Consider the following 25,871-nt stretch of genomic DNA (forward strand, 5'->3'; position numbering starts at 1 on the left):
CTCCCACCCTAGGTTGGAGGACCATTGAACACTCACTCCCCAGCATGCAACACACGTTTAGGCCTCTGTACCTTTGTATTTGTTGTTCTCTGTACTTGGGAGATTCTTCTCCCTTCTCTGTCAAACTTTCCCTTTTCTTTTTTAAATAGGCTCCAGGGCCAGTGTGGAGCCCAATGTGGGGCTTGAACTCACGACCCTGATTGAGACCTGAGCTGAGATCAAAAGTCAGATGCTTGGGGCACTTGGGTGGCTCAGTCAGTTAGGCGTCTGTCTTCGGCTAGGGTCATGATCTCAGGATCCTGAGATTGAGCCCCGCATTGGGCTCCCTGATCAGTGGGGAGCCTGCTTCTCCCACTGCCTCTTCCTGCCACTCCCCCCTGCTTGTGCTCTGTCAAATAAATAAAAAAAATTTTTTTTTTATTTGACAGAGACAGACAGTGAGAGAGGGAACACAGCGGGGGGTGGGAGAGGGAGAAGCAGGCTTCCCGCCGGGCAGGGAGCCCGATGGTGGAGCTCAATCCCAGGACGCTGGGATCATGACCTGAGCCGGAGGCAGACACTTGATGACCGAGCCACCTAAATCAAATCTTAAAAAAACAAAAGTCAGATGTGTAACCCACTGAGCCACCCAGACACCCCAAACCTTCCCTTGACTTTCAAGGTCCAGCTCACCAATCTCTTTTCTGTGGTCCCAAGACCCCCTTTACAAAATTTTTAAAAATAATCTCTACACCCAAAGCGGGGCTTGAACTCACAAGCCCGAGATCAAGAGTCACATGCTCTACTGAGCCCGCTGGGGCCCTAACCCTCCTACCAAACCACACCTTGTCAGTCAGTGTCTGCATGGCAAGCCCTTGGCAGATGGTTGTTCAATGAGTGAAAGGCTGACCCAGGAACTGGCCTCAATCTCCTTGTCCCTCTCTACCCTGGACACTCAGCTGGGACTGAAGGTGGAAGAAGTGGGCACAGGGCTCAGGAGATGCCGAGAACTGCAGTGAGCAGCAGGAGGGCCGGGAGGGCCTGAAGCTGGTAAAGTTCCTTGTGCCCATTGCTGGGAATGAACTTCTTCATGAGGTAGGACGAATAGTGGAGGGTCCACTGGGACCTTCAAAGCAGGCCCCCCACCCCCACCACCTGAGGGTTCACAGTAAAGATTCACAGATGCTGGAAACAGCAGCCCCAACTTGGTCTTAGCTCACTTTGCTGCAAGTTGGGCCCATGCAAGAGATGGGTGTAGAGGACATGGGGCAAGTCCTCCTGATGGCCACCTGGGGGCAAGAGAAGCCTGGAGTCAGCAGGATGGTAGGGCTGAAGCACCCGGGGAAGGGGCAGTCTGGGCTAGAAGAGGCTGACCTATGAGGGAGCAGCTAAACCACACTCAGCAGAGCCCCCCACCCTTCCTTTTCTTGCTCAGGGGGTGGGAACATTCAGGGACTGTCCTGAAATGAATCTCCCAAGCGAATTCCATCAATGAATTGGAGGGCAGTGCCAGGAGGCTCAGTGCCACCATTCCAGTGTCCTGCTCTCCCATTTCCCAACTCCCTCAACATTTTGCTTTTACTCTGAAACTTTGCCAAAAGTATGTGGAGCTATCTGCAAGTAAAAGAAGGGGGGACATGGGCATAGAGGTGTGTGGGGCACTGTGGCCCCTCCCCCCCACCTGGCCAAGTTCCCTTTTCCTTACATATGCCTCAAAGCCTTTCGTGAATCTTTTTCTTAGAGGAGCTCAGTGGATTAAAAGAGGGATGGGGGAAGAAGTGGTTCAAAATCCACCAGATTGGGGCGCCTGGGTGGCTCAGTTGGTTAAGCACCTTTCAGCTCAGGTCATGATCTCAGTGTCCTGGAGTCTAGCATTGGGCTCCACGCTCAGTGGCAAGTCTTATTGGCATTCCCCCTGCCCGCCTCGTGCCCGCTCTAAAATAAATACCCTATTTGGGGGCATGCACCTGCTACCTAGGGAGACTGGGGAATAAGCCCTGAGAAATGGATCATTGGAAGTTGTGTGAAGAGGGTGAGGGACCTACTCACCCTGCAGTTCCTTTTCCTTCTTCCCGAAGGTGTCCTGTAAAGTGCCTGATGTAACCAGTGGATGTATTTCAAAAGGGCACCCTGTCCACTGCCAAGCAGCACTTCCCTCACAAGTCTTGGGAGCTGACAAGAGTCAACCTAAGGGACTACCTAAGAGACTACCCTTACAACTGGACTTGCCCAAATAAAAACACTTTCCACCCCACCCCTTCCAATTACATGTTATGAACACCTGTCTGACCTAAAGACCTCCAGCCTCACAGTCCATTTTTAATAAAGAGAAGCGATTATAGCACACTCAGAAACCAGATCAGGTGGGATTTTTTAAAACGTGGTTGTCCTCTACCACCACCTGGTCTTCTCAATCTCACTCTTCTACAGGACTAAACCACTTGCCTCACAATCCAGAGGCTAAGAAGCCCAAGTCACACAGATAGGATTCAAGTCCAGGATGTCTTGACCAAAATTTCCTTCCCAGCATGCCACACACACCTCCCAACAGTTTAGGGAACAATGTGTCTCACTAGCAACTGGTTTGGTTGGAGGTGGTTAGGTTCTTTCCCACAGCACAGGGGAAAAGAGAAACCAGCACCAGGGTCCAGAATACTGCCTAAGATTGTTCCGCTGGAGCTCCCTATGGGCCAAACAGGCCAGAACATTATTTTGTGTGGCTATCCACCTTTCCGCCAGGCTTACTCAGAGGGCAAATTCTTCACTTTCTGGCTCAAGGCCCTATCTCCATCTGCCCCCCACCCTCATTTTAATACTCCTATGAAGAAAAGGACTCTGAATTCCACAAGGGGTAGGTCAGGGTATTGTTATAGTGACCACAGCATTTCAAGAGGTCCAACAAAAGAAAAAGTCCTGACTAGATTTGAAAACGATTTCTTGTTATGATAAACCAGAAATACAAGATTCCACTGAAAACTGGAACAGTTGACAGAATATAGTTGAACTTAAACCTTCAAAGGGAAATAAAAAGAGGGCCAAACAAAGCCAATGAATGGAGAAGCCCAGGACTGGTTTGGGATAAACATAAGGACAATGGCATTCCAGCATGGGTATGTTCTGACTCCTAAAAGGTATCTGCCATCATTCTATCCCTTTCTCTGAAGCATCTGCCCAAACCAAATGCCCATTTCCTCTCTATTACAAGTGTAAGCCAACCCAATAGTAGCTCTTTGGACATGATACAAAGCCAAGAGCTAAGTTTATACATCTCATTTCAGGGTAGAAAGTGCACACACCCAGCCCAGCACACTCGTTATGTGGTGTCAATGTACACAGAAGTTAACTTTAATCAAATCAGAGGTGTTACCACGTGTAACCTGTTATGTGGCCCTGTGACTATGTCAGTGTCCCTAATTTACTACACTAATGTTATCAATGCGGCAGAATTTGAGCTCCACATTTTCTAAACACTTCTAAGAGGCTTTATATTAAAGATCATGTAGAACAGAACTGTCTCTCAGAAACCTAGACATCAGGAAGGAACACTGATGGGTTCTCTCTGGGGCTTTTTTCATGGGGACAAAGAGATGACGAGAGGAAATGTTAGAACATGAGAGCATACGACAGATGAAGGGAGGCAGAGATGGGAAGAGGGTTTTCTAGCCACAAGGCCACCACATTCATGTTCAAAGAGAAGTCAGAGCGATTGGGGGGGGGGAACCCCAAACACAACAAAATAAAACCCAAGTCAGAGGAAAAAAGGGTTTCATACAACACAGTATCAAAAAAGTAAAAGGAACACACTAAATGCACAAACTGGTGGCAAGTTAAGTCCATAGCCTATTGTGATAGGTCCTTCCAGCATCAGTCAGGTTTCTTCTCCATCTGTTATCTCAAGGTTATTTACAGATATGGTGACTTTTGAATAAGAGTCTCTCACAGGAGGGTGGGCAGGTTTCAGTCATTGGTTTCTGGATCTGTTTGTGCCATGTAGGCATCCAACTCGGCATCCAGGTGTCCTTTTGTTTTCGACATGTAGGCATCCAACTGGTTGTCCAGCTGCTCCTTGGTCAGTACAGGGCGAGTGAGGGCACCTCTCCCTCGTCCACGTCCTCGGCCTCGACCTCCAAAGCCCCCTCTTCCCCGACCTATCATACCCCGACCTGGCCCAAGGGGAAAAAAAGGAGACAGTTACAAGTAGGTTTAATGGGTGTTATGGCAAATGCCCCTCAGAGCAGCAGGGCCTAGCTGAGAAAGGCTGAAAGGGCAGGGCAAAGAGGAGAAATCTGGAAAAACAGGAAACACATTGGGTAGAAAGCAACACATGGAAAGCACACATAATGAATCCCTGTTTACAGGCTCATCTCTAAATGCTATTTAAAGACTTTATTCTGTCGACAAAGGGAAAATAACTGACAATTAAAAGAATCTTAACCTCTCCTAAAACAAAGAAATTATCTCAAGTTTGAAACCCACTGTAAGTTCATAATTAAAATACACTATAGATAACCTCACTTAGGGAGGAAGTAACAAGGGCACAGAGAAACGGGTGCAGGGCTATACAGTTTTTAAAGTAAGCCTTACTGAAGATCTTTCTGGAAAATTAGCTCATCTCTCCTCAAATTTATTAAACCTAATGAGCTGACCCCACATCGGGAGACTGAGGAGTTATTCTGACATAGGAACAAAGTGAGAAGACGGGGGATATATTTAGAGTAGTCCCAGCCAATTCTATCTCAGATTCTATTCACCTTATAATTATGGTTATCTGAGAGGTGGTTTCAATTCACTTAACAAAACATATGCAGCTTTTTGAAAAGCTCCTTTAGACTCTCCCCCCCAGCCCTGTGATGCTCTCTCAGAAACCAGGTCAAGATAATGTGGAAATGTACTATTTCATCCTGAAACCCAAACTAGCTTGTACTTCACTCATTAATCCAACAATATCATGGGAGAGAAGAAAACAAGTCCTTGGCTATCGAATTTCCTAACAGTTATTATCCTTTGGCAACTTCAAGGTCATAAATTATAGAAGACCCGCCACACACTATAAAAGGACCAAAGCAGATATACACAGGGGCTACAGGAATAGATTCTCTACCCCCTTGGACAGGTGTTGTTGAGAGTTTTCCACTAAGCTCTAAAATCAGAAAACTCCCACGAGATTTGGATTAATGACAGCAACACCATTAAATTCTTTTCTATCTGGGTCATGAGGTCACAAAACAAGTATCACTAAGTCTCAAAGGTAACATTATCAACAAGAGTCAGTCAGTTAACTGACACGGTACCTTCTTGCTTTCTACCTTGATCAAAAAAAAAAAAAAAAAAAAAAAGTCATCTCTGATTTCCTGTAGACACAAACTTTACCTTGACTTTACTTGGCTTCAAAGTCAATATCCAGCTCCAATCTCATCATCCTTTTTAACTCAGCTTCATTTCTGTACATCTCCCTCTTCTTTATTCTTAGACTCAAAGCGGGGTTTTGAGCTATGGGATGGAGTGTGTGGTGGTGGGGCAGGGACACAGAAAGGTAAAACCTCAAACTGACCATCTTGTCATTTTAGTAATACGATTTAAATTGCAAGAACGTGGAAAATGCCTGAATATAATCTGGCTCTGACGTGTACCTGACTGGCTCTTAAGACAACCCATGACAGACTTTTTGCACTACCAGCATGTGAATTTAGAAAATAAGCCAGTTTCAAAAAACAAAACAAGACAAACAAATAAGCCTGCCTATGACTTGAAGCTGTGCAGAAAGGTGGCTCTGAGTTTTGAAGGGAGAGAAATAAGGGGGAGCTATTCTCTGAAGTTGGTAGCTGACTAACCTCTACCACCGATTCCGCCACGACCCATAGCTCCACGCCCTAGGCCCCCTCTCCCAGGACCTCCACGACCTCGAACACCACCTCTTCTTAAGCCCATTCGGGGAGCTACGGCTCGTCCACCTCGGAGCAGGTTTTGACCTTGGAGAGGAGGCATACAATGTATATGCAGGTAAATCCAAGAGAGACAAAGTAGACTCTAACCAAAGGAAGGCGGTGAGGGTTAAATGAGAGTTAATTCAGTTAATTTTTAGGTTGGGTGGGGCAAGCTGTACACCAAGTGTGAACAGATCAAACTGCTCTTTACTCAATCAATTCAACAAGTCTGACATCAAACCCATTTTTGGAAGAAGCTGGGAGTTAATTAGTTAAGTACATATAATAAATATCTATTGAATAATCAGGTAAGTGCCTAGCATTACTGTAGATTTAAAAATAAATGATATGGCTCCTGCTCTCAATACATTCTTACAAGGGACAGGAAACAACACAGGGAACAGTGTTAACAGTGCCCAAAATGTAACATGTAGCTATGGGTCAACTTGTCCTCTCTTTTCCAAATATAACAGTGTATTTCACTAGCACAGAGATGGTTAGTTATGATACAGGCCAAGGGACCAAATATTTCTTAGATCTGACTTATTTCTAGAACTTGCATGTGCTTTGATTCAAGCAGCAGCAGGGTGTTTAGACGGAATGGAGATGACATGAATTACCTGTCGTTACGCAGGTCATAGCCTCTCACCATTGCACATTATCAGAAAGGGAATGGTATCGAGAAAAGACATGCAGCACTATTAAAAATATGTGATTTCAAAAGTTATTAATTATATTAATACAAATTCAGGCTTCAAGATGTTAAAACAAATGTGTCCATAAGCAGCCCAAGAGAAAAGGGAGGGGTAGGCCCAATAATTATCAGGTACACAGCACTGACCTCGGAGCGACATCCCGCCCCTAAGCAGGGTTCTGGTGGCACGTCCCCCACGTAGTCCTCCTCGGGGTAAGCCTCTCTGGATTATGGGCAGGCCTCGTCCTCCGATTGCTCCCCTGGCCAGGGTCCCTATGGGTCGGCCTAACCGTGCCTGGATGTTACTCTTACCCAGGCGCTGCTTTAAGCTCTTCTGGAAGAAAAGGTGTTGGGGGATTGAGATCAAAAAAGCATTCTAGTGGGATTCAGCAACTCAAAGTGCAGAGAAAAAGAAGCAAGTGAGATGGCTGTGTGGAGGGAGATAAACCTGCCGTAGATGTCACAGAGATCCTAAACCAGAAACTAGCCTTTGCCTCAGGACATGGTAAAAAAGAAGCAGAATTGTGATCTAGAGCCTTTATGAAAGCTAAATTATGGTCCTGTGACATTGATATCAACAAAAATTACCTAAGTTTGGCTATAGAAGCCATACACCACTCCTTGGAACTTAAGTTTTAGTAAGGACTCCGTATTTCAAATCCTGGATTCTGCTGTTTTTGAACCACAGGTTGACAATGATACAACTTGATTCATACTTGCCCAAGGACTACCACTGTCTTCAAAGGCTTACTCAAACACCATAGGAAGTTCATCACACTCTGGGAAATATTTTAAATTATAAGTTCATTTGAATTCTTGTCACTTAAAAACAAGATTTGATTTTTCAGTCAAAGAGGCCAGTGTGTTCCATTTTTCCTCTGAGTATCTATCTCCAGACGGTCCACTTTTTACCTTAAGATGTAAATAAACACAAAAAAGTCAAACCTCCTTTCCTTATATTTCTAAAATCGCTATTAATTCCATGTCTCCCCTTGCAAACAGCTCCATTAAGCCAGTACAATAACCTTTTAATTCAAAATACTCAAATGTATCTCCAGAGAGTAAGCTAACTTTCATTAGAATTAAGACAGGTGATATAATCACAAAACTCAGGGCCGTATTTGAGAACAAGGACACACCACTAATGGAGATTTTCAATAATCTGTCCCTCAAAGAAACTATTAAGACAACATCTCAGCGAATTAAATTCCTTCAAAGGAAAGGTAACTGTGTAGCCTTGAACACAACCAAGGCCCCAGCAAACCTGTTTTCCTATAAAGCCATCAGTCAATATGAATGAAAATAAATTCTGTGTATCCTCAGGCTTCACCCATAAATGGCTTACCAATGATTTTTTTTTTTTTTTTTTGCAACCACATGCTGTGAGTTATTAGCTTTCTAGCACAAGATAATAAACTGCTTCTAAGCAGAGGGACAGGCTCTGAACATTATGCACCTAGACATAACCAACCTTAAGAGCCTGTCGCATCACTCCCGACAGCACACAATTAGGAGGTCAGGACTTCATTCTACAAATCCCTTCTGTTCGATGATCCGGAGTATATTCTCCCAAAATCCGTGCTTCAGAGGAGAATGCACAGTGCTTAGAAGTTCTCCCTTCCTAATCCTTTGCTGCCAGCAACAGTAGTCTCTAACACAGTCGGCAAGCTTAAAAGACATTACTATACCATTTAGTTTTCACTCCAGAGCTGTGCTGTGTGCTAAGGAAGCCACTAGCCACATGTGGCTATTTAAATTACAAGTAAATAAAATTTAAAAAGCTCCTCAATCACACTAGCCACATTTTGAGTGCTCAACAGTCACACTTGGCTAGTGGCTACCATATCTGGAGAGCAGATGTAGAGTATTTCCTTCACTGTGGAAAGTTCTCTCAGATAGTTCTGCTCCAGAGGCAACTTTCTGCCCAGCCTATACTTAAGGCTTCTTCTAGAAAGGTCCTTTGGAATGATGTGTCAGAGACTTATCTTCAGCAATTTATAATAGCTACTCTTGGAAAATGGTGGGGCCCTTTTCACTGCTTTCCTGAGTCAGGGACAAATACAGAACTCCATGGCTTAAGGCGGCTGAAGCAGAAGGCCTTGTTTATTTTTGGTCAGTGAGCCTAACAGTTCAGGGTGGGGGTGGGAGGGTGTTATATTTAACTGCCAAATTTATGCACAGCCATGCAGTGCTACCAGTTAAAGTCCTTACAGTTGCATGGCATCGCCCTCCAGACGCCCAGCCACAGCTTGGACATATCCTTCCACAGCCACTGTCCGGACTTGCATATAAGGTCTATGAATAATAAAGAGCAGGTTTTATTTCAGTCTGAATAAGGATTACCTCTTACTGGAAATTTGACAAGAACCCACTAATTCTTAAGTTAATTATTCAATGCTCTCCCTCTATTTTACTGACAAAACTTAGGTGCTGTGGCGATGAAGGTCACCCTACTCTTTCTATATTTTAGCATTGGAAATCTCTGGCTAAGGCTGTTCAGCCTTCCTGTGCTGGGGGAGAAAGAGTAAGATTATTTCCCTCTTTTGTAAGTCATTTAACATGGAATAAGTAAAGGATTTTCGGAAGGTCATCTAAAACAGAAACCAAAATTTCTTTGTGGTAAAATCCAGTGAATCGATTTTAAGGGAAAAGGATCAGAAAAAAAGAGATTAATATTCATTGATAACATAGAAATAGGCCACTCTGATGGCAAACTACCTAAAAGAGAAAGACAACAAAAAGTTACTTATTGGTACCTGCCAAAATGGGAATTCTCTGAACTTCTCTTTCCTCCAGAGAAGTTTCTGCTTTTGCCCTGAGCCACCTTGCAATCATCCTTCATGTCCTGACAGCCTCAGTGGACTGCCTGATAGAGATCACCAGCTGCTTCTGGAGCATTAAGACCCATCCTCTCACCTGCTTAAGTTTTAATGCTGCCTGGACAGAGGGTCTATTCTCCATCTGCTGGGCCAGTCTTCTGTTTCTGGCACTGGCTAGCTGCTGTTGTTGCTGCATCGAAGCCCGAATATTCACTGGCATCGGCTGTTTGTTCTTCAGCATATTAGTAAAGCTTCAAGGTCGAACAGAATGGATGTTTAAATAAAAGCTTTATTACAAAACATTTATTGGCATTTTCATGGCTTGCTAGACCAGGAGCTCCAGATCCCACGAACTTTAAGTAAAGTGGTACACTTAGATCAAGGCTGAAGTGGGTTAAAGACTCCTCTGCTTCCACAAACTTGCAAGAATCAGAAACTTAGAAACGCAGCTAGGTGCAGCACATTCAATCAAAAGTGATAACAAGGGCTCAGGTAACGGCTTTTAAGAGAGGTGGAAGGTATGAAAAACACGCAGTAAGCAGATATGATGACAACAAAAGACAGAAAATGTAGTTTCAAAGACAAACAGAGAAAGCCAAAATCTTGGGGGAACCTGAGAGTGCACTGTAAAAGCAAATATAAGGAAGGACTAGAGCACCTTCAGAGCCCACGGAAATAGTACACTCATATGAATTATAGGAATATATCTTATTTTCTTATGTATTTGTTTGCTTAGTAACATGTAAATATGGAGAATCAGTATATCATACCCTAAGAGATAAGAAGCAGCACATATGCTTCAGAAAAGAAAAAAAACATCAAGTCAATCTTTTAGTGGTCTAACATCAATTAAATAAAATCATTGGTCAAAGGCACTCAATACAGAGCTCTGGGAAATAGAAACTGTACCTTAAGTACCTTAACTTTTCTTAGTCTCAAAGGATTACTTTTCCTAACTCCAAGTGATTACTTCTGAGAAAATCCGATTACTTTATTTATTTATTTTTTTTAAGATTTTTATTTAAGAGAGAGCATGAGAGGAGAGAGGGTCAGAGGGAGAAGCAGACTCCCCGCTGAGCAGGGAGCCCGATGTGGGACTCGATCCCAGGACTCCAGGATCATGACCTGAGCCGAAGGCAGTCGCTTAACCAACTGAGCCACCCAGGTGCCCCAAAATCAGATTACTTTAATCACTTAACAGCTTGTGAAGACACTCCTCTCTTATTCCTGTCAAGTAAGTTCAATGCCACAAAAAAGAAGAACACTTAATTGTAAAAGAATCTAACACAGAAACAAACTAAAAGCAGGACTGAAAGAAAGAGAAATGGAGCAAAGCAAGTGCCTCTTACAAGGCCCAAGAATGGCATTCAAGGGCCTTTGGACATATCCACAGCTTGCTACCTGCCTCTTACAGGCCAGACACAACGCTGCTGGCCTTGGACTGGGCAGCAAACCTACTGCAGCCGAGGTACCACGCTACCGAGCTGCACCACCCCTGTATCAACGTAAAAAAAATGTGAAGAAGAGGGAGGGTGTGAGGAGTCTTTTAAAATACATCCCACCAGATAAATATTTCAGACAGCTTAACATAAAAATCTACTGATAAGGGGTTTTGAAACAACCGCCCAATTTGTTTTGTGTACCACATAAGATGCAACTAAAAACAGAGGTCTGTAGCCTTCTGTTGGTATTTAGTGTAAAATTGGTTTTTGTGCATTGGACCCCAGGGCCAAGTTAAGGAATGTTTTCTTATGAACGAGCTGAAGTTGCTGTTGGCTGCCTCACCGCTCATTTAGAGACATCTTGGTGGTGCTTTTTAGCACAACTTTCGGCGCTGACTGTGCAGCCATCTTCAAATCCCGAGAATCTACAAAGGACAATAGGCAGAATGAGCAAATCAGAGCAAGGAGCCCCTCGTCTCCGCAGGCATCAAAGACCCGGCCCAGCAAGGAATGGAAACAAAAGGCCTGTATGGAGGACCACTGAGGGCCCCACAAGGCTCGTTTTGGGTGCTCACATTCACAGCAGTTACCGCGAACAGACTTCAAGGCCGCAGGACACAAAACACCTACCCTGACCCCCAAAATGGCAGACCCAGACCACGCTGAAGGAAGCGTAAGTTTGGCTTTTAATCTGCAGTAGTCCTTTCCAGCCTTGGCTGCCAGAATCTTTCAAAAACACAAGGAACCCGGATCCACCCCCCCACGTGAATCCCAATCCCGGCGGTGAGGCCTGGGGGTGGGCCGAGCGGGGCGGGATGCAGGCCGCTCGCTGCTCCCCACACGCAGCCGGCACGGAGAGCCCCCGACCCAGACAGGGTGCAGGCAGAGCCGTGTCGAAAGCGGCTTTCGGCGCCACCATCGAGGGGGAGCCTCGGCGAGGGCCTGGCGCCCGGCGGACGGAGGACCCCACCCGGACGCCGCCACTGCCCTGTCAGGGCCGCCGCCCCGCCGCCGCCGGCTCCGCCCTCCGGGGCCCGCCGTGCCGCCCCGCCACTCCCCCCTCGCCACAGAAACGCACCGAAGGAAACGGACGCCAGTGCGCCTCCCGGGGCTGCCACCACGGCTGCGGCGCGCGGGCCGGGGCCCGGCGGAACCTGAGTTGACTTGGTGGGCGGTTGGTTAGAGGTGTAAGCGGTAGGCTGCTACGTTAGCTCGTTGTTGCCAGCCGGCTGTCTGGTCGGCCGGTCCGCCTGCTCGCCCGGCCTGCCCTTCCCTGCCTTGCGTCGGTGCCACCACAGCCGCCGCCGCCGCCTCCTCCTCCCGCTCGGTGTCCAAAACAAAATGGCCGCCACGCCCAGAGCCGAGTGGGACCGGCTAAAATGGCGTCGACGCAATTACGCCGGACGTCAGATCCGCGCACAGCTGGGTGATGGGAGAAGGTGAGCGCTACGCCTGCGCGGGGTTTGGGGCGGAGCCCTAGGGAGAAGGCGGGGCTTTAGCAAAGGTGGGGTCTGAGTTACACTCCGCCCCGCCCGCGGAGGGGCGAGGCCAGTGCTCGCGGTTGGTGGTCTCGGAGGTTCTCGGTCCAGGCAGGGTGGTTGTAACCTGGACCTCTTAGAGCAGTTTCGGTCTCGGGGAGAAAGACGTCGCGGCGCCCCGCCCCGGGTAAGGGCGACCATCCACAACTCTGTACGCGGGATTTGCCTCGGTGCCTCTTCCCGAGCACCTGGGCCCCGGTGCTGGACGCGGGCTCTCTCCGGGCTGTGAAGAGCCATAGACGCCCCAGCCAAGGCCAAGGCGCCGGATCCTACGCCGGTCACCAATGCCTGTGCATATTTTTCTCGTCCTGAATATTGTTAAATCCCTGTGGGGGGGTGTCTTTGTGTCCCTGCTCCCCCTTCCATGCCCTCCCCATCTGCCAGTCCTGTGCGTTTCGATGCAGACCTACACAGGATTTTTCTTATGCCTGGGTACACAATAAAAATACTCAGATGTTTGAGGAATGAGTGAATGAACACATCTTCAACCCATCTGCATATACGTGCATCATGATCCTTTCGTTTTCTTCCTAGCATTTGTGTGTGTGTGTGTGTGTGTGTGTGTGTGTTTAATGGTCTGGCATCCTTACTGGACTTTACCTATGTGACAGTAAGGGTCGTGTTTGTTTTGTGCACCGCTACACCCCCAGTTTCTACACAATGTTTAGCACATGGTAGGTCCTCAGTAAATATTCTTTGCAGACTGAAGGGAAATTCTTCTGTCTTTGCAGCTGGAACTTTGAACACCTACCTTCCTGGGCCTTGAGCATTCCTCAGCTAGGAAGATGTAATGTCCCCTTGACCTCTCTCCGAATAAGATCCCTTCCCAAATAAGGTGAATTGGGAGTGAGCAACCTTGATTTACTCACTCCCAGACCCCAAAGGAGACAGACAGCAGCTGGCCAGAGAAGAGCCTTTAATGAAAGATGAGTTGCAGGCTTGGCCCACTACTCTTGCGCCCTTGGTGGAGGGTGGGCAAGGGTAGGAGTGTAGGGAGGGAAAAGTGGGGTGGGGGGAAGGAGGGGGAAGGGCGCTGCCCACTGGGGCTGTCTGCTCAACTGTTCTCCCAGAAAAAGTTGTTGCAGGCTACTGTGAGGGCAGCCACCAGCACCACGTACTCCTGGAAGTCTACCTCCCCATCTCCATTCTCGTCTAGCTCTTTCATCACCTTGTCCACAGCATCTGCATCCTTCTGGGCCTGTGGAGGGAGGAGATGGAGAGGTGGGTTTATAGGGAGATGAATAGTACTGAATCGGGGCAAGGGGGGGTAGCTGATTGGGAAGAAGGAGGCAGAGGTGAGCAAGAGGCAGAACTACATCTAATTATGGGACTGTTCTGAGTCCCTCCTTAAAACTAACACTGGTGGCCTCCTGTTACCTACAGAATAAACCCCTTAACAAGGCAGAGTAATAACAACATCGATTACCATATGTTGAGTGCCTAGAGAAGCTTTACAGGGATTGTCTTGTAAAATTGTTAATTCTAACACAAACAGTATGAGGTAGGTTTCATTATTTGCATACTAGAGAATAAACAAATTAACAGTTGGTGTTAAATAACGTGCCTAAGTCACACAGCTGGAAGGTGGCAGGGTCAAAATTGGAGCCCAGGCCTGATAAAACCTCAAAGCTGGTGCACTTTCTCCTGGCTTCTTTATTATAGAATAATCAGCATTTGCAGCCTACTTTTCTGCATCCTTCACTCTGGTCAAAACTACTGAGCATGCTCCATGTTCTTTCCTCCAGGCTTTTGTTCATGCAGATACCTCCTAATATGTCTACATTTATCCTAATAATATTCCAGTGGAAATCCATGGCTCAAGTGCCACCTCTTTGGAGAAGCCCACTTCAGTCAGGTTAGTATTGTCCCGAAGTTCTTTCTGGCAATTCTGTTAAAGCTCTGTGTAGTTCCTAAGTGGCTGGCCCAAGGATTCATGGGGACGGGGATCTAAGTGCTTCTGAGCTTCCTGTCAGCAGACTGGGGCCTCTTTTGATCCTTCAACTCTGGGCTCTCCTGAACAGATTACTTCCTGGTGTTCATGGTTTACTTCCATGTGTCAGTCTTTCCCTTCTAGACTGTGAGCCTTCTTTAATGATGCGTCTGCATGGGTCCTAGCACTTAACAGGTGATTAACAAATTAGGGTATTTTGTCTTGAACCAAGAAAAATCCAGGAAAGAAGTCTGGGAGAAGAAGAAGATGATTGGACTGAGTTGGGGTGGGGTGGAAAGATGGTAGGGAGGTCCCCAGTTGTTGTTCCTCCCCCCTCCCCCACCCCACCCTGTACCCCGCTCTGTGCTCACGTCCAGGAAGCCGGAGAGCTCAGTCTGCAGCAGCTCTTTTAGCTCCTTCTTGCTCAGCTTGTACTTGTCTCCCTCCTTGCCCGAGTGGGCATGGAACACATTGATGAGAGTCTCCATCGCTGTCTCCAGCTCAGAGCCCATCGCGCAGCTCACCTACCCACCCCCCACCATGGAAGTAAGTTGGGGACCATGCTCAGGGTATCTGGGGTTGGGGGGATGGGAGCCCTCAGACCTGGCCCTGGTCCTGCACCTGAAGTCGCCCTGAGAGCAGAGCCACACTGCAGTTTATCTCTCACTGAGACTTTAGGATGTGGGAACCCAAACAGGCCTAAATCCAGGCTTGTTCTCTGTGTCCCTCAATCCATATCCCAGCCAGAGGGAGTCAGGGACTGGGGCCGTGGAGGTAGAGCCGCTGGAGCTGGGCTGGCTCTAGAGGCCTGCAGTGGACTCTGCAGTGGCTCCTGGCTGCCTGGGTGGACACTGAGGAGGGCGGGGCAGGCAGGTGGGGATGGTCACAGGACACTGCCAAGCTTCCTCTGGCTCTATTTTTACCCTGCCTTGCCTGCCTGGCACAGCTAAGCTCTGCTGCTGAGGGTGGTGAGCTGCGTTCTCTACGGCCTTGATTCTGCTGTCTACCCCTGGCACGGAGCCAGTCTGGTGCCCTCAGCCAGCCTGATGGAGAGAGTGGCAGCCAGAGTGGCTGGCCCAAGGCTTCATGGGGACGGGGATCTAAGTGCCTCTGAGCTTCCTGTCAGCAGACTGGGGCCTCTTTTGGTCCTTCAACTCTGCTCTCTCCCGAACAGGTCACTTCGGTTTCCCCGGGGTGCACCTCCATTACCTCTAGTTTGGTTCCTCTTACTTCTCTGCAGAATCAGGCCTTCCATCGGGTGATGGTGGGAAGCGAGAGAGGAATGACCAAGCCTTTCCCCGGAGCCAGGGCTCCCAGCGTGAGGGAGAGGAGACCCCTGGGGCCTTGTCCCTGCTGCTGCCCACTCCCTCGCCTAGGCCCAGCCTGGATGATGTGAGGACAGTGGTAGTGGGAGAATGGGTCTGATATATGTTGGGGGAGATAAAAGGCTGAGTATGTCCTCTGAATTCAAGGGGAGAGAAGAAGAGAAAAATGGAGGGTTTTGTTGAGAGGGGACTGCCAAGCCAGTGGGCCTCTTTCTTTTGGCCTTGGGATGGTCATCCCCTCCACAGCCTCAGGGGACAGCTCAGGTGTCTCAGATCAGGTGTCCTTGTCTTTCCCCAGGCCTGGGGGGCTGAACAATGGGCCCTGATCAAATGACATTCCACCTTTACAATGGGAACCTTGTGAGTGTCACCTGAACTCTGGACATGAGAAGCAGTTGTCACAGAGACCTGGGGAGATGGAACCCAAGCCGGGACTGATGGAGGGGATAAGAGTGTTTGTGGGGGAGGGCTGTTGGTGGCTCAGTTATTGGCCCCATCCAGTAGGGGCACTTAGAGGTTGCCTGGAGCCCTTGAGCAGCCTGGGATTTTATGTAGGGGCCGTTTGGAGAGTACTTTGGCAGGGAGGGGGCAGACAGGAAAACAAAGGGAAAGACTTGAAGGAAAGAGGAGTCTGAAAGTCTGAGCCAAGAAAGGGAAGGTCACGTGAAAGGAAAGTTGGGAGTGGGTACACTACCCTAATGCCCCCTCCTCTTGATCTCACATGGTCCATGCTCTGCCACCCCCAGATTTCCCTGGGACCTGAGCCCTTGGCAAGGCTGGGTGGTGGTGGGTGTGGGGACAGAAGCAACAGTTCCATTTGCTTTCTTATTCTTACCCGCCTGGAAGCAAGGTGGGAGCTGGCTCCCTTCCCCAGCACCGGGAGATTGAGGGAGCCTTGGTAGGGCACTCTGAGGGCTCTGTGGTAGGAGGGCTTGATCTCCTGGAAGCTTGGTGGCTGGGCTCCCCACTGGCTTCTTCATTCTCTGAGGAATACCACAGACCTCCCTCTGACCTTCACTTGCTTCCCTGCACTACTGTCCAAACCTTGTCTCCCCCAAATCCCAAACTGCTGTCACTCAAACCCCTCCCAGACCCTCGGTGCAGCACAATGCTATTGTCCCCAGACTTTAGGAGCCCTGCTGAAGTCCCCTTTCCCCCAAGCTGGCCACAGGAGAGACCTAGCACAGATGGCACAGGATACTTACTGTCAGCCCGGACCTGAGGTGGGAGCAGGTTCTGGACAGACGGACGAGTCTGCAAATGTGGCTAAGGGAGCTGTGTGGGGAGACCTGTCTTCAGTCCTTCCCCCACTGACCCCCCCCCTCCCCACTGGCTCCACCCCTTCACAGACAGACACCCAGTGGGGCAAGGGGCCAGGAGTGGACAGAGGCGCCCTCTGTCTCCTGGGCTAGAACAGGCTGCCCTGTGTCCTCTTGTCCAGCCTCAGTTGCCTCCCCCCTCCCTGCTGGGCACCAGCAGGCAGGGCCCAGGAGGAAGGGGGTGGGAAAGGTCCTGGGAGGGACCCGGAGAGGCCTCGCCCCACCCCCACCCCAGCACTGGCAGGAAAGGGGAGGATCCTGCTGAGGGGTCTCAGTGAGGGGACCTCTCAGTGAATCCCTTAATCTTGGGAGTCTCACTCCCCGCTGAGAGATTTCGGTCCAGGAAATCTTTCTCCACGGGGGTCTCAGCGGGATTCCCCTCTGTGTGTGGGAGCCTCTTGGGGGTCTTGGGCTGCAGGGTCCTTTTCAGGATCTCCTTCGGAAGGGCTCTCAGTGGTGCTTCTCAGACTGAACTCCTGGGCAGGGCTCCCTCTCGGGCCTCTAGGATGTCCCGGTGCCCAGAGGGGGTCTGTCCGGGAGGCGCCTTCCCGCCTCCCCCCTGCAGGGGGGCGCGCGTGGGCCGGGGCGGGCGGGGGGACCCGGGCACCCCGCCCGGATGCTGCGGGGCGGGAGGCGGGCGGGAGGCGGGCCTGGGCGGTCTCCTCCCTCCGGCATCAAGGCAGAAGCTGGACACCTCCGGGCTGGGCTGGGGCTCCGCTCGCTCCTGCCCTCCGGCTCCCGCGCCCACCTCCCCCTGCCGCGGTGAGTCCCGTGCCCCCACCCTGGGGCCGGGCGCCTTCCCGCCCCTCGCCCCCACCACCCCCGCCCCGGGGCTCCCGGGCGTCTCCCCGAGCCAGCTCGGACTGCGGTTCGGGAGGCTTTGGGGGGCCGGCCGCTGTCCTCGTGGAGGGGAGTGGCGGGAAGGGGCTGGAGGAGTGGGCTCGGCCCTGTGCCCGCTGCCCCTGCGGCCTGAGCGGAGGCTGACCGCAGCCGCTGTGGGCCTGACCGCGGGCTTGTCTGCGGGGAAGGGCGGGCGGGGCCGCTGCACAAACAGGCCTTGGAGACAGGCAGCCTCATGACCCCGGGACCCGCTGAGCCTCCCAGAAAGGGCCCTTGGGACTGAGGGCCACAGAGGGGCCGCTCCAAAGTGCCTCCTCTCGGAGGGGTCTCCAGACCGCAGGGCCACCACCGAGGGGTCCCTAGGGCACTGACACTTGGAAAGGACCACCAGCCTCAGACCTAGAGAGGATGGTGTTTCTGGAAGCAAACACCCCTTCCCCCACCTACGCTGAGCTGTTGTTTCCTGGTCCCTGCCCCAGGCTCCATCCCTGTCCCCTCTCTCCTGGCCCATAATGCTTCTTCCAGGCAGGGGCCTGAGGTGCCAATGCCAGGGCAGGGGCACTCTGGTCTAGTCTAACTCTCCCTTTCTCTCCCTGCCCGTCCTACAGAGTCCCGATGGCAGCACAGCCACTGACGGAGCTGGAGGCGGCCATTGAGACCGTGGTCAGCACCTTCTTCACCTTTGCAGGGCAGGGGGGCCGGAAGGGTAGCCTCAGCATCGATGAGTTTAGGGAACTGGCCACTCAGCAGTTGCCTCACTTGCTCAAGGTAAGTGGGGGTCTCTGGGCCTGAGATTTTGGAAGACCGTGGCTGCGGGACACTGTGGATGTGAGGTGATGTGTCCGGGCACAATAATGTGACCCCAGGTGTGTGGTGGAGAAGGGTGTGGGTGACTGCGTGTGTAGCTTGGTCATACTGTGTTGCTGAGAGTGCAAGTGTGTTACTGGACTTTGTACTCCCCTCAGACAGAGCTGTTGGGTCTTGTGTCTGCTCTCTGGTCTTACCTCTCCACTACAGCAGTGGGTCCAAAGGTGGCTTCCAGGAGAGTCGTAGACCATCAGTGCGAGAAGGAGGCCGAGAGAAAGCACAGACCAAACTGCTCACTTCACATGTATAGAAACTGAGGCCCAGCTGTAGAAAGGGGTTTGTCAAAAAGAAAATCATAGCCCAGTTCATGGAGTGACAGAACCTCAGGGTAGGAGGGACCTGTAAGTAATCTTTGACTACTTCTCACCCCCTCTGGGAATCCCCTCAATAACGTACCGGATAAGGTCATTCCTTCTCTCCTACTCACTGGACAGAGTAGGAGTTTAGATTTCATCCGCTCTGAGTTGCCTAATCATAGCAGGCTGTTAAGTTTCTTTTATACCCTTTCTGAGAATTCACAGGCACGTGAAAGTGTGTGGATATGGATTTAAAAATAAACAAACAAACAACAAACACGTCTTGGAAACTCAGTCTATCATATGCAAAATCCCGTACATCCCTAGACTTCTCAGACTTTTCCCTTCCTCTTCTCTCAGGAGACTTGAGACTCCACCTGAGGTTCAACATTCCCTGTAGCCTTGCCACATAGTGACTGGTTTTTCCTCCAAATCCAACTCCCTCCGGGCCTGGAAATGCAAGAAGTGACCTCTTAGCTTTTTGTCACTGCTTCCAGATCTTAGTTTCTTCTTCTTCCTACTATGCAAAGCTCCTTGGAACCTGCCCCCCTTCAGCTCCTGCCTTACTGTTTCTCATCACTGCTTTTGTCGGGGTCCTCAGTCTGCACACAGAAAATTCATCCAACACCTGGGCCTTTCAACTTCTTCAACCCCTTGCTTCCAAAGATTCTGTCCTGCTTCTGATCAGCCTACTCCTTTGTTCTTGCTTCAGATCTTGTCATTAGCAAAATAATGTACCACCTCCAGAATCTCAATTTCAAGCCTCCTTTTCCCTGGGTACTACCTCCTGCCATTCCAGTTCTGTTCCTCCCACTCTAGCATTTCCTCGACTCCATGGGGACCGTCATTCTCCTGACCCTGTCATATTTTCTTTCCCATGTCAGCCCCTCGTGTCAGTTCTCTTCTCACTCAGCTGGGTTCTAAGGCGCAGCAACACAATCAGTCCCTCAATCCCTTGGTTCTGTTTCTCCCTGTGCTGGTTGGCAGAATCTCAACTCAGGTTAAGTCCAGTATTTCACCTCCGTTAACCTGAGGGTTAAATCTACCATTCTTTCTCAGATCCAAAATAAAGCAAAATTTCCGTTCTCAAAGAAAAAACAACAACAACCCGATCAGTCGTCTACGAACCATTCTGCCTCTGCACTTGGGTAGCTGAATCTGGCTGCAGGAAAAGGTGTTGCATGTTGACTTGTCCCACTTTATAATTTTTGTTATTATTATTTTTTCATTGAAGTATAGTTGATACACAGTGTTGACTTGTCTGTCTTTAATTCTGGAACCACAAACTCCAAGGGGGCCCTCGGCACAGCCTGCCAATTCTGCTCCATTTCCCAATTTGGTTCATTTACCACCTCTTTCAGATGACAATGTCACAACTTTTCCTCTCCTCAAACCCCAGTCCCTCTTTCCACATTCTCCCTCTCACTGAGAATTTTCTAGAGAAAATTAAGAGCAATCAGGAAACTCCTGTGTACTGTCTCCCCAAATCTAAGCAGAGCAGCATTTACGGGGCCTGCCTGTTACCTGAAGCCTCTGTCTCTGCCCAAGGCAACCCTCCTCTGCTGCCCGACTCCATTCTTTCTCACCACTTAAAATCTGGACTCTTTCAGTCCCTCCTCCTCTCTCTGGCATCATCAGTTTTCCCTCTCCACTGGATTGTTCTGATTGGTTTCCCAATATTCTGTAATATCTCCCATCTTAAAAAAAGGAAAACAAAACAAAACCCAAAACAGCCCTCTCTCTTGGCTCTGTAAGTCCCTCCTGCTATGTCTTATATCTCCGCTCCCCTTTATAGCAAAACTCAAACGCAGCAAAGTTACTTATACTTATTTGCTCTCCTGGTCCAAAATGCTCACTCCTTAGGTATTGGCTAGTCTTACTCTCACTGAACTCAGATTTCTGCTCAAATGGCAAATCCTCAGCATTGCCTTCCTTCACCTAAGAATGCAAAGATCACCTTCCTTGTCCTCTATTCCTTTACCTCCTTTATTTTCTTTCACAACACACCCATCACAGCCTGACTTCCGTACACACTTGCATGTTACCAAGAATGTAAGTCCCATGAAGGAAAGGAATATGCTCACTGTTTTATCTCCAACACTTAGAGCAGATATCAAGTGAGTGAAATTAAAAAAAAAAAAAATTTAAAAAAAAAGTAAGAATTGTTGAGTAAATGAATAAATGCATCTTAACTACTGTTCTACAAATACCTTTTTAAAAATGGAACCATGGGGCGCCTGGGTGGCTCAGTCGTTAAGCGTCTGCCTTTGGCTCAGGTCATGATCCCAGGGTCCTGGGATCTGCCCGCTAAGGGCTCCCTGCTCCGCGGGAAGCCTGCTTCTCCCTCTCCCCTGCCTGCCACTCCCCCTGCTTAAGTGCATGTGCGCATTCTCTCTCTCTCTCTCTGTCAAATAAATAAATAAAATCTTAAAAAAAATAGATACTTTCCTGTTTTAAGAAAATGATGCACTATACATATGGTATATAGGTTAACACAAATTTATGTAGCTAAGTTTCTATTGATGGATATTTCTGATACCCATTTTCTTTCTTTTGCAAACATTCTTGTTTACATTTCTTTACATACTTGAGGAAAATATTTAGGGTAAATGTGTGGCAGTAGAAATATTAGGTCAAAAGCATGTTTATTTTTCATTTTTATGGATATTGCCTCCCAAGCAAGGTTTCAAGGCCAACAGTGCATACAAATGCCTATTTCCCTGCGTCCTTGCCCAAATCGGGTCTTATCAGACTTGGTTTTTGCTAATCTAATATGTGAAAACTGATCCCTTGTTCTGATTTACACTTCTTGAATTCTGATTGAAATGGAACATTAAAAAGTTTTTTTGAGGGGCGCCTGGGTGGCTCAGTCGTTGAGCGTCTGCCTTCAGCTCAGGTCGTGATCCCGGGGTCCTGGGATCGAGCCCCGCATCGGGCTCCCTGCTCGGTGGGAGGCCTGCTTCTCCCTCTCCCACTCCCCCTGCTTGTGTTCCCTCTCTCACTGTGTCTCTCTCTGTCAAATAAATAAATAAAATCTTAAAAAAAAATTTTTTTTTGATGGACATGGATAATCCTCTGTGAACTGCTTGCTTATTTCTTTTATTTAAGAGATTTTCTTTTTCATATTGATTTATTATAGCTCTTTATAGAATAAAGAAATATGCCTTTTGTCTATTGTATGTGTTGCAAACATTTTCTCCTAACTTGTCCTTTGTCCTTTGACTTTATTTTTGGTAGTTTTTGCCATACAGAATATAAAAAATTTTTCTGTAGTCAAATCTATCAAACTTCTAGTGAATGGCTTCTGTGTTTTTTTTTTTTTTTAATGTTTTATTTATTTATTCATGAGAGTCAAAGAGAGAGAGAGAGGCAGAGGCAGAGGGAGAAGCAGGCTCCCCGCCTAGCAGGGAGCCTGATGCGGGACTCGATCCCAGGACCCTGGGATCATGACCTGAGCCGAAGGCAGATGCTTAACCATCTGAGCCACCCAGGCGCCCAATGGCTTCTGTGTTTTATGCCAAGTTTGGAAAGGTCTTTCTCAGTTTAATATATTAAAAAAAAAAAAATTTATTTTATTATTAAAATTTTCCTGCTGAAATACCACTTTTATTATTTATTCAATTCCCATATGTATTTTGGGTCTCTTTATTGGGTTTCATTAATCTTTATTATTTATTAACAATTTTGTTTGATTATTGTAGTTTTAATATGCCTTAATTACCTGTAGGGTTGGTTTTCTTTCAATTATTCTTATTTTTCAGAATTTTGTGGTGGATCCCACAGTTTGTTTTTCAAGAAGAATTTTAGAAACATTTAATCATGTTAAAAAGAATCCTATAGAGGGACGCCTGGGTGGCTCAGTCAGAAGAGTGTGTGACTCTTGAACTCAGGGTTGTGAGTTTGAGCCCCATGTTGGGTGTAGAGGTTACTAAAAAAGAGTAAAATAAAATAAAACTTAAAAAAAAGGAATCCTGTAGATATTTAATTAGGATCATATAAAATTATATTTCAGGGAAAATTGACATCTTTACACTATGGAGTCTTTCAAAAAAAGGGTACATTTTTCTATTCATGTTTTCTCATATTCTTCAGTTCATTTTTCTTCACAAAAGCTTAATTTCTTAATTTATGACTAAGTGCTTTATTTCATTTGTTACTATTTTTAGAAAATATTTTATTTATTCATTTTACAGAGATAGAGATAGAGAGAGAGAGAGAGCGCATGCGTGAACGCACAAGCAGGGGGCGTGGGAGAGGGAGAGGGAGAAGCAGGCTCTCTGCTGAGCAGGGAGCCCAGTGCGGGGCTCCATCCCAGGAGCCTTAGATCATGACCTGAGCCAAGGCACATGCTTACCTGACTGAGCCACCCAGGTGCCCCCATTTGTTACTCTTTTAAACAGGATCTTTCGTATACTTTCTGACTGGGGGGAAGAAATACAGAGTAGTGGATAAGAGCATAAGCTTTGAGTCAGAAAATCTAGGTTAAATGCGGATTCTAGCTTGTCTTCCCTGGTCACCCACTCCTTCTGAGCCTTAATTTCTTTTTTTTTTTTTTAATATTTTATTTTATTTATTTGATAGAGAGAGACACAGCAAGAGGGAATACAAGCAGGGGGAGTGGGAGAGGGAGAAGCAGGCCTCCCACTGAGCAGGGAGCCCGATGCGGGGCTCAATCCCAGGACCCTGGGATCATGACCTGAGCCGAAGGCAGATGCTTAACGACTGAGCCACCCAGCCGCCCCTGAGCCTTAATTTCTTATCTGTGAAATAGACTTATAATAATACCTTCCTTGTTGGATTGCATTTATTCAGTCAATATTTATTGAGCACCTACTATGTCCTGTCCTGACACTGTCCTAGGCTTTGGGTTACAGTGACGAACAGGCATCTGCCATGTGCCAGACATTCTCCCTGGCACTGGGATTACAGTGGTGAACAAGGTGGACAAGGTCCCCGTCATTCCAGCAGATTACGAAGTTAGATGGAGTAAGGCATGTCCTGTGTTTAGCATAAGCCTTGGAACAGTCCGCACTATTAAGTGCTTACAATTGTTGAAATGTTAGTCATTATCAGTCTTGGTTTTTCCTAGGTCTGCAATTATATAACTGCTGATATAATAAGAGGTGAATTTGCCTCTTCTTTCCTAACACTTATACCTTTTATTTCTTTCTCTTGATTAATTGTATGTCTTCCTCCCTCCCAGTATAATGTTACACTGGGCATCTTTGCCTTCCACTGGCAGTGCTTAAAGTGTTTTACAATTAAACATGATTGTGGGGGCACCTGGGTGGCTCAGTCGATTAAGCGTCTGCCTTCGGCTCAGGTCATGATCCCAGGGTCTTGGATTCGAGCCCCATGTCGGGCTCCCTGCTCAGCGGGAGTCTGCTTCTCCCTCTGCCTCTCCCCCCACTTGTGGTTGCTGTCTCTCTCTCCCAAATAAATATTAAAAAAAAAAAAAGGCATGATTGTGGCTTTTACAAAGGTCTTGCTTAGCTTTTCTATGAATTAGCTTTAGCTTTGTGCCCTCTGTGGGTTTGGCATGTCTTCTCTGCCTTCATGCAAATACTGATTCAAATACTGAGCGTTAGGCTCTGCTGGCGGCGCCCTTCTCTAGCTTGACATCAGTCCCGTGTTCAGTAGATGATGTTCTGGTTGTGACTGTTTATCTAGTAACAGATCCTTTGATCATGGGTCCAGTTTATATATCCTTTGATTTCACAGTCCTGTCATGAGAGACTTTGTCAAGGACAAAATCAGATACCCCTTGTCTTTGCCATTCCTCTGATCAACCAGGCTAATAACCAAACTGGAAAAAATGAGACTACGTTGGGGTTATGCAAATGAGCAGCTTAGGGCTGTGAATTTCTCTAGCTTTCTGTGAAGGAGGAAGGTGGCCTGAGAAGGCTCTGAGGACCCAGAGTGGGTCCGTGCCTACGTGGGCCCCCCGAGCGTCCTGTGCTCTGAGGATGGCCAGAGTGGGTCCTTGAGCAAATCACAGGTGCAGTGGTGTGCTGGAGCTCACCACCTGTGGGCGAGAGCCCACTGTGTGCATCTCTTCCCAGCTCTGTGTTCAGTGACACCGTGTTTGTGGTTCATAATCAGCCGTGGTGGGAGTGTTTACACACTGGCAAACACTACAAGTCGGGCCCCCTACCTCCTGCGGCTGCCGCCATTGCAGCCCAGCCGGTTTGGAGAGGTGGTTAACTGCCCGACACCGTGGCAGCGCTGTCCAGGGGCCGCAGCGGGGCAGGTCCTATATGAAGAGAGTGGAGATTAGCAGGTTTTGCCTCTCTCCCTGTCTTGAGAACTCTCACTTCTAACCCCGCCCTTTCCTTTGGTGTCTCCTCAGGATGTGGGCTCCTTAGATGAGAAGATGAAGAGCTTGGATGTGAATCAGGACTCCGAGCTCAAGTTCCACGAATACTGGAGACTGATAGGGGAGCTGGCCAAGGAGATCCGGAAGGAGAGGGCCCTGGAGATCCGGAAGACGTAAAGCCCTGACCAGGATAGTGCTGGGCGGGGCCAGCCAGGCAGAACCCCACTCCCTCCAAAAAAAGCCTCTTTCTTGAAACATAAATGTTTCTTATTCCCACCTACCCCTCTTTCTTCTCTTGAGAGTAAGCAGTGGATAAGTTCTGCCCTGAACCAAGAGTGGGTCCAAAAATTATGAGCTCTTGGGGCACCTGGGTGGCTCAGTTGGTTAAGTGTCTGCCTTTGGCTCAAGTCATGATCCCAGGGTCCTGGGATCGAGCCCTGTGTCAGCTCCCTGCTCTGCGGGGAGCCTGCTTCTCCCTCTCCCTCTGAAGCTCCCCCTGCTTGTGCTTTTTCTCTGTCAAATAAATAAATAAGTCTTAAAAAAAATTACGAGCTCTTTACGGACCAGGAAAGTTAGTCATCT

The 25,871-nt window shown here is 48.3% G+C and overlaps 3 protein-coding genes across 11 annotated transcripts; 1 reads left to right on the top strand and 2 right to left on the bottom strand.

Annotated features, from left to right (window-relative positions):
* Positions 1-2,897: 2,897 nt before the first annotated feature.
* On the bottom strand, positions 2,898-12,241 carry CHTOP (chromatin target of PRMT1). Of its 7 annotated transcripts, none has more exons than XM_036066879.2 (7): positions 11,937-12,241; positions 11,202-11,283; positions 9,514-9,667; positions 8,809-8,892; positions 6,745-6,931; positions 5,811-5,948; positions 2,898-4,142 (listed from the first exon to the last, which is right to left on the bottom strand). In XM_036066879.2, exons 2-7 carry the CDS (start codon positions 11,264-11,266, stop codon positions 3,937-3,939), a joined length of 834 nt encoding a protein of 277 aa, XP_035922772.1. In that variant the 5' UTR covers positions 11,267-11,283; positions 11,937-12,241; the 3' UTR covers positions 2,898-3,936. The 7 variants fall into 7 exon arrangements, with proteins under 7 accessions (XP_035922772.1, XP_077934773.1, XP_077934771.1 ...); XM_078078647.1 differs by lacking the exon at positions 11,937-12,241 and adding an exon at positions 11,489-11,813 and having other exon boundaries at positions 6,745-6,928; XM_078078645.1 differs by lacking the exon at positions 11,937-12,241 and adding an exon at positions 11,489-11,813.
* A 139-nt stretch (positions 12,242-12,380) lies between these two features.
* Positions 12,381-25,834, top strand: S100A13 (S100 calcium binding protein A13). Of its 3 annotated transcripts, XM_078078652.1 has the most exons (4): positions 12,381-12,523; positions 14,142-14,251; positions 18,419-18,578; positions 25,323-25,834. In XM_078078652.1, exons 3-4 carry the CDS (start codon positions 18,426-18,428, stop codon positions 25,464-25,466), a joined length of 297 nt encoding a protein of 98 aa, XP_077934778.1. In that variant the 5' UTR covers positions 12,381-12,523; positions 14,142-14,251; positions 18,419-18,425; the 3' UTR covers positions 25,467-25,834. The 3 variants fall into 3 exon arrangements, with proteins under 3 accessions (XP_077934778.1, XP_035922783.1, XP_035922782.1); XM_036066890.2 differs by lacking the exons at positions 12,381-12,523; positions 14,142-14,251 and adding an exon at positions 14,731-14,872; XM_036066889.2 differs by lacking the exons at positions 12,381-12,523; positions 14,142-14,251 and adding an exon at positions 17,576-17,732.
* S100A1 (S100 calcium binding protein A1) lies at positions 13,296-14,838 on the bottom strand. The gene is made up of 2 exons (XM_036066896.2): positions 14,698-14,838; positions 13,296-13,594 (listed from the first exon to the last, which is right to left on the bottom strand). The coding sequence occupies exons 1-2, from the start codon at positions 14,836-14,838 to the stop codon at positions 13,451-13,453; spliced, it is 285 nt and encodes a 94-aa protein (XP_035922789.1). The 3' UTR covers positions 13,296-13,450.
* Positions 25,835-25,871: the final 37 nt, after the last annotated feature.

The sequence above is a fragment of the Halichoerus grypus genome, chromosome 7 (assembly GCF_964656455.1).
Source record: "Halichoerus grypus chromosome 7, mHalGry1.hap1.1, whole genome shotgun sequence".
In the NCBI taxonomy this organism is placed as follows: Eukaryota; Metazoa; Chordata; class Mammalia; order Carnivora; family Phocidae; genus Halichoerus; species Halichoerus grypus.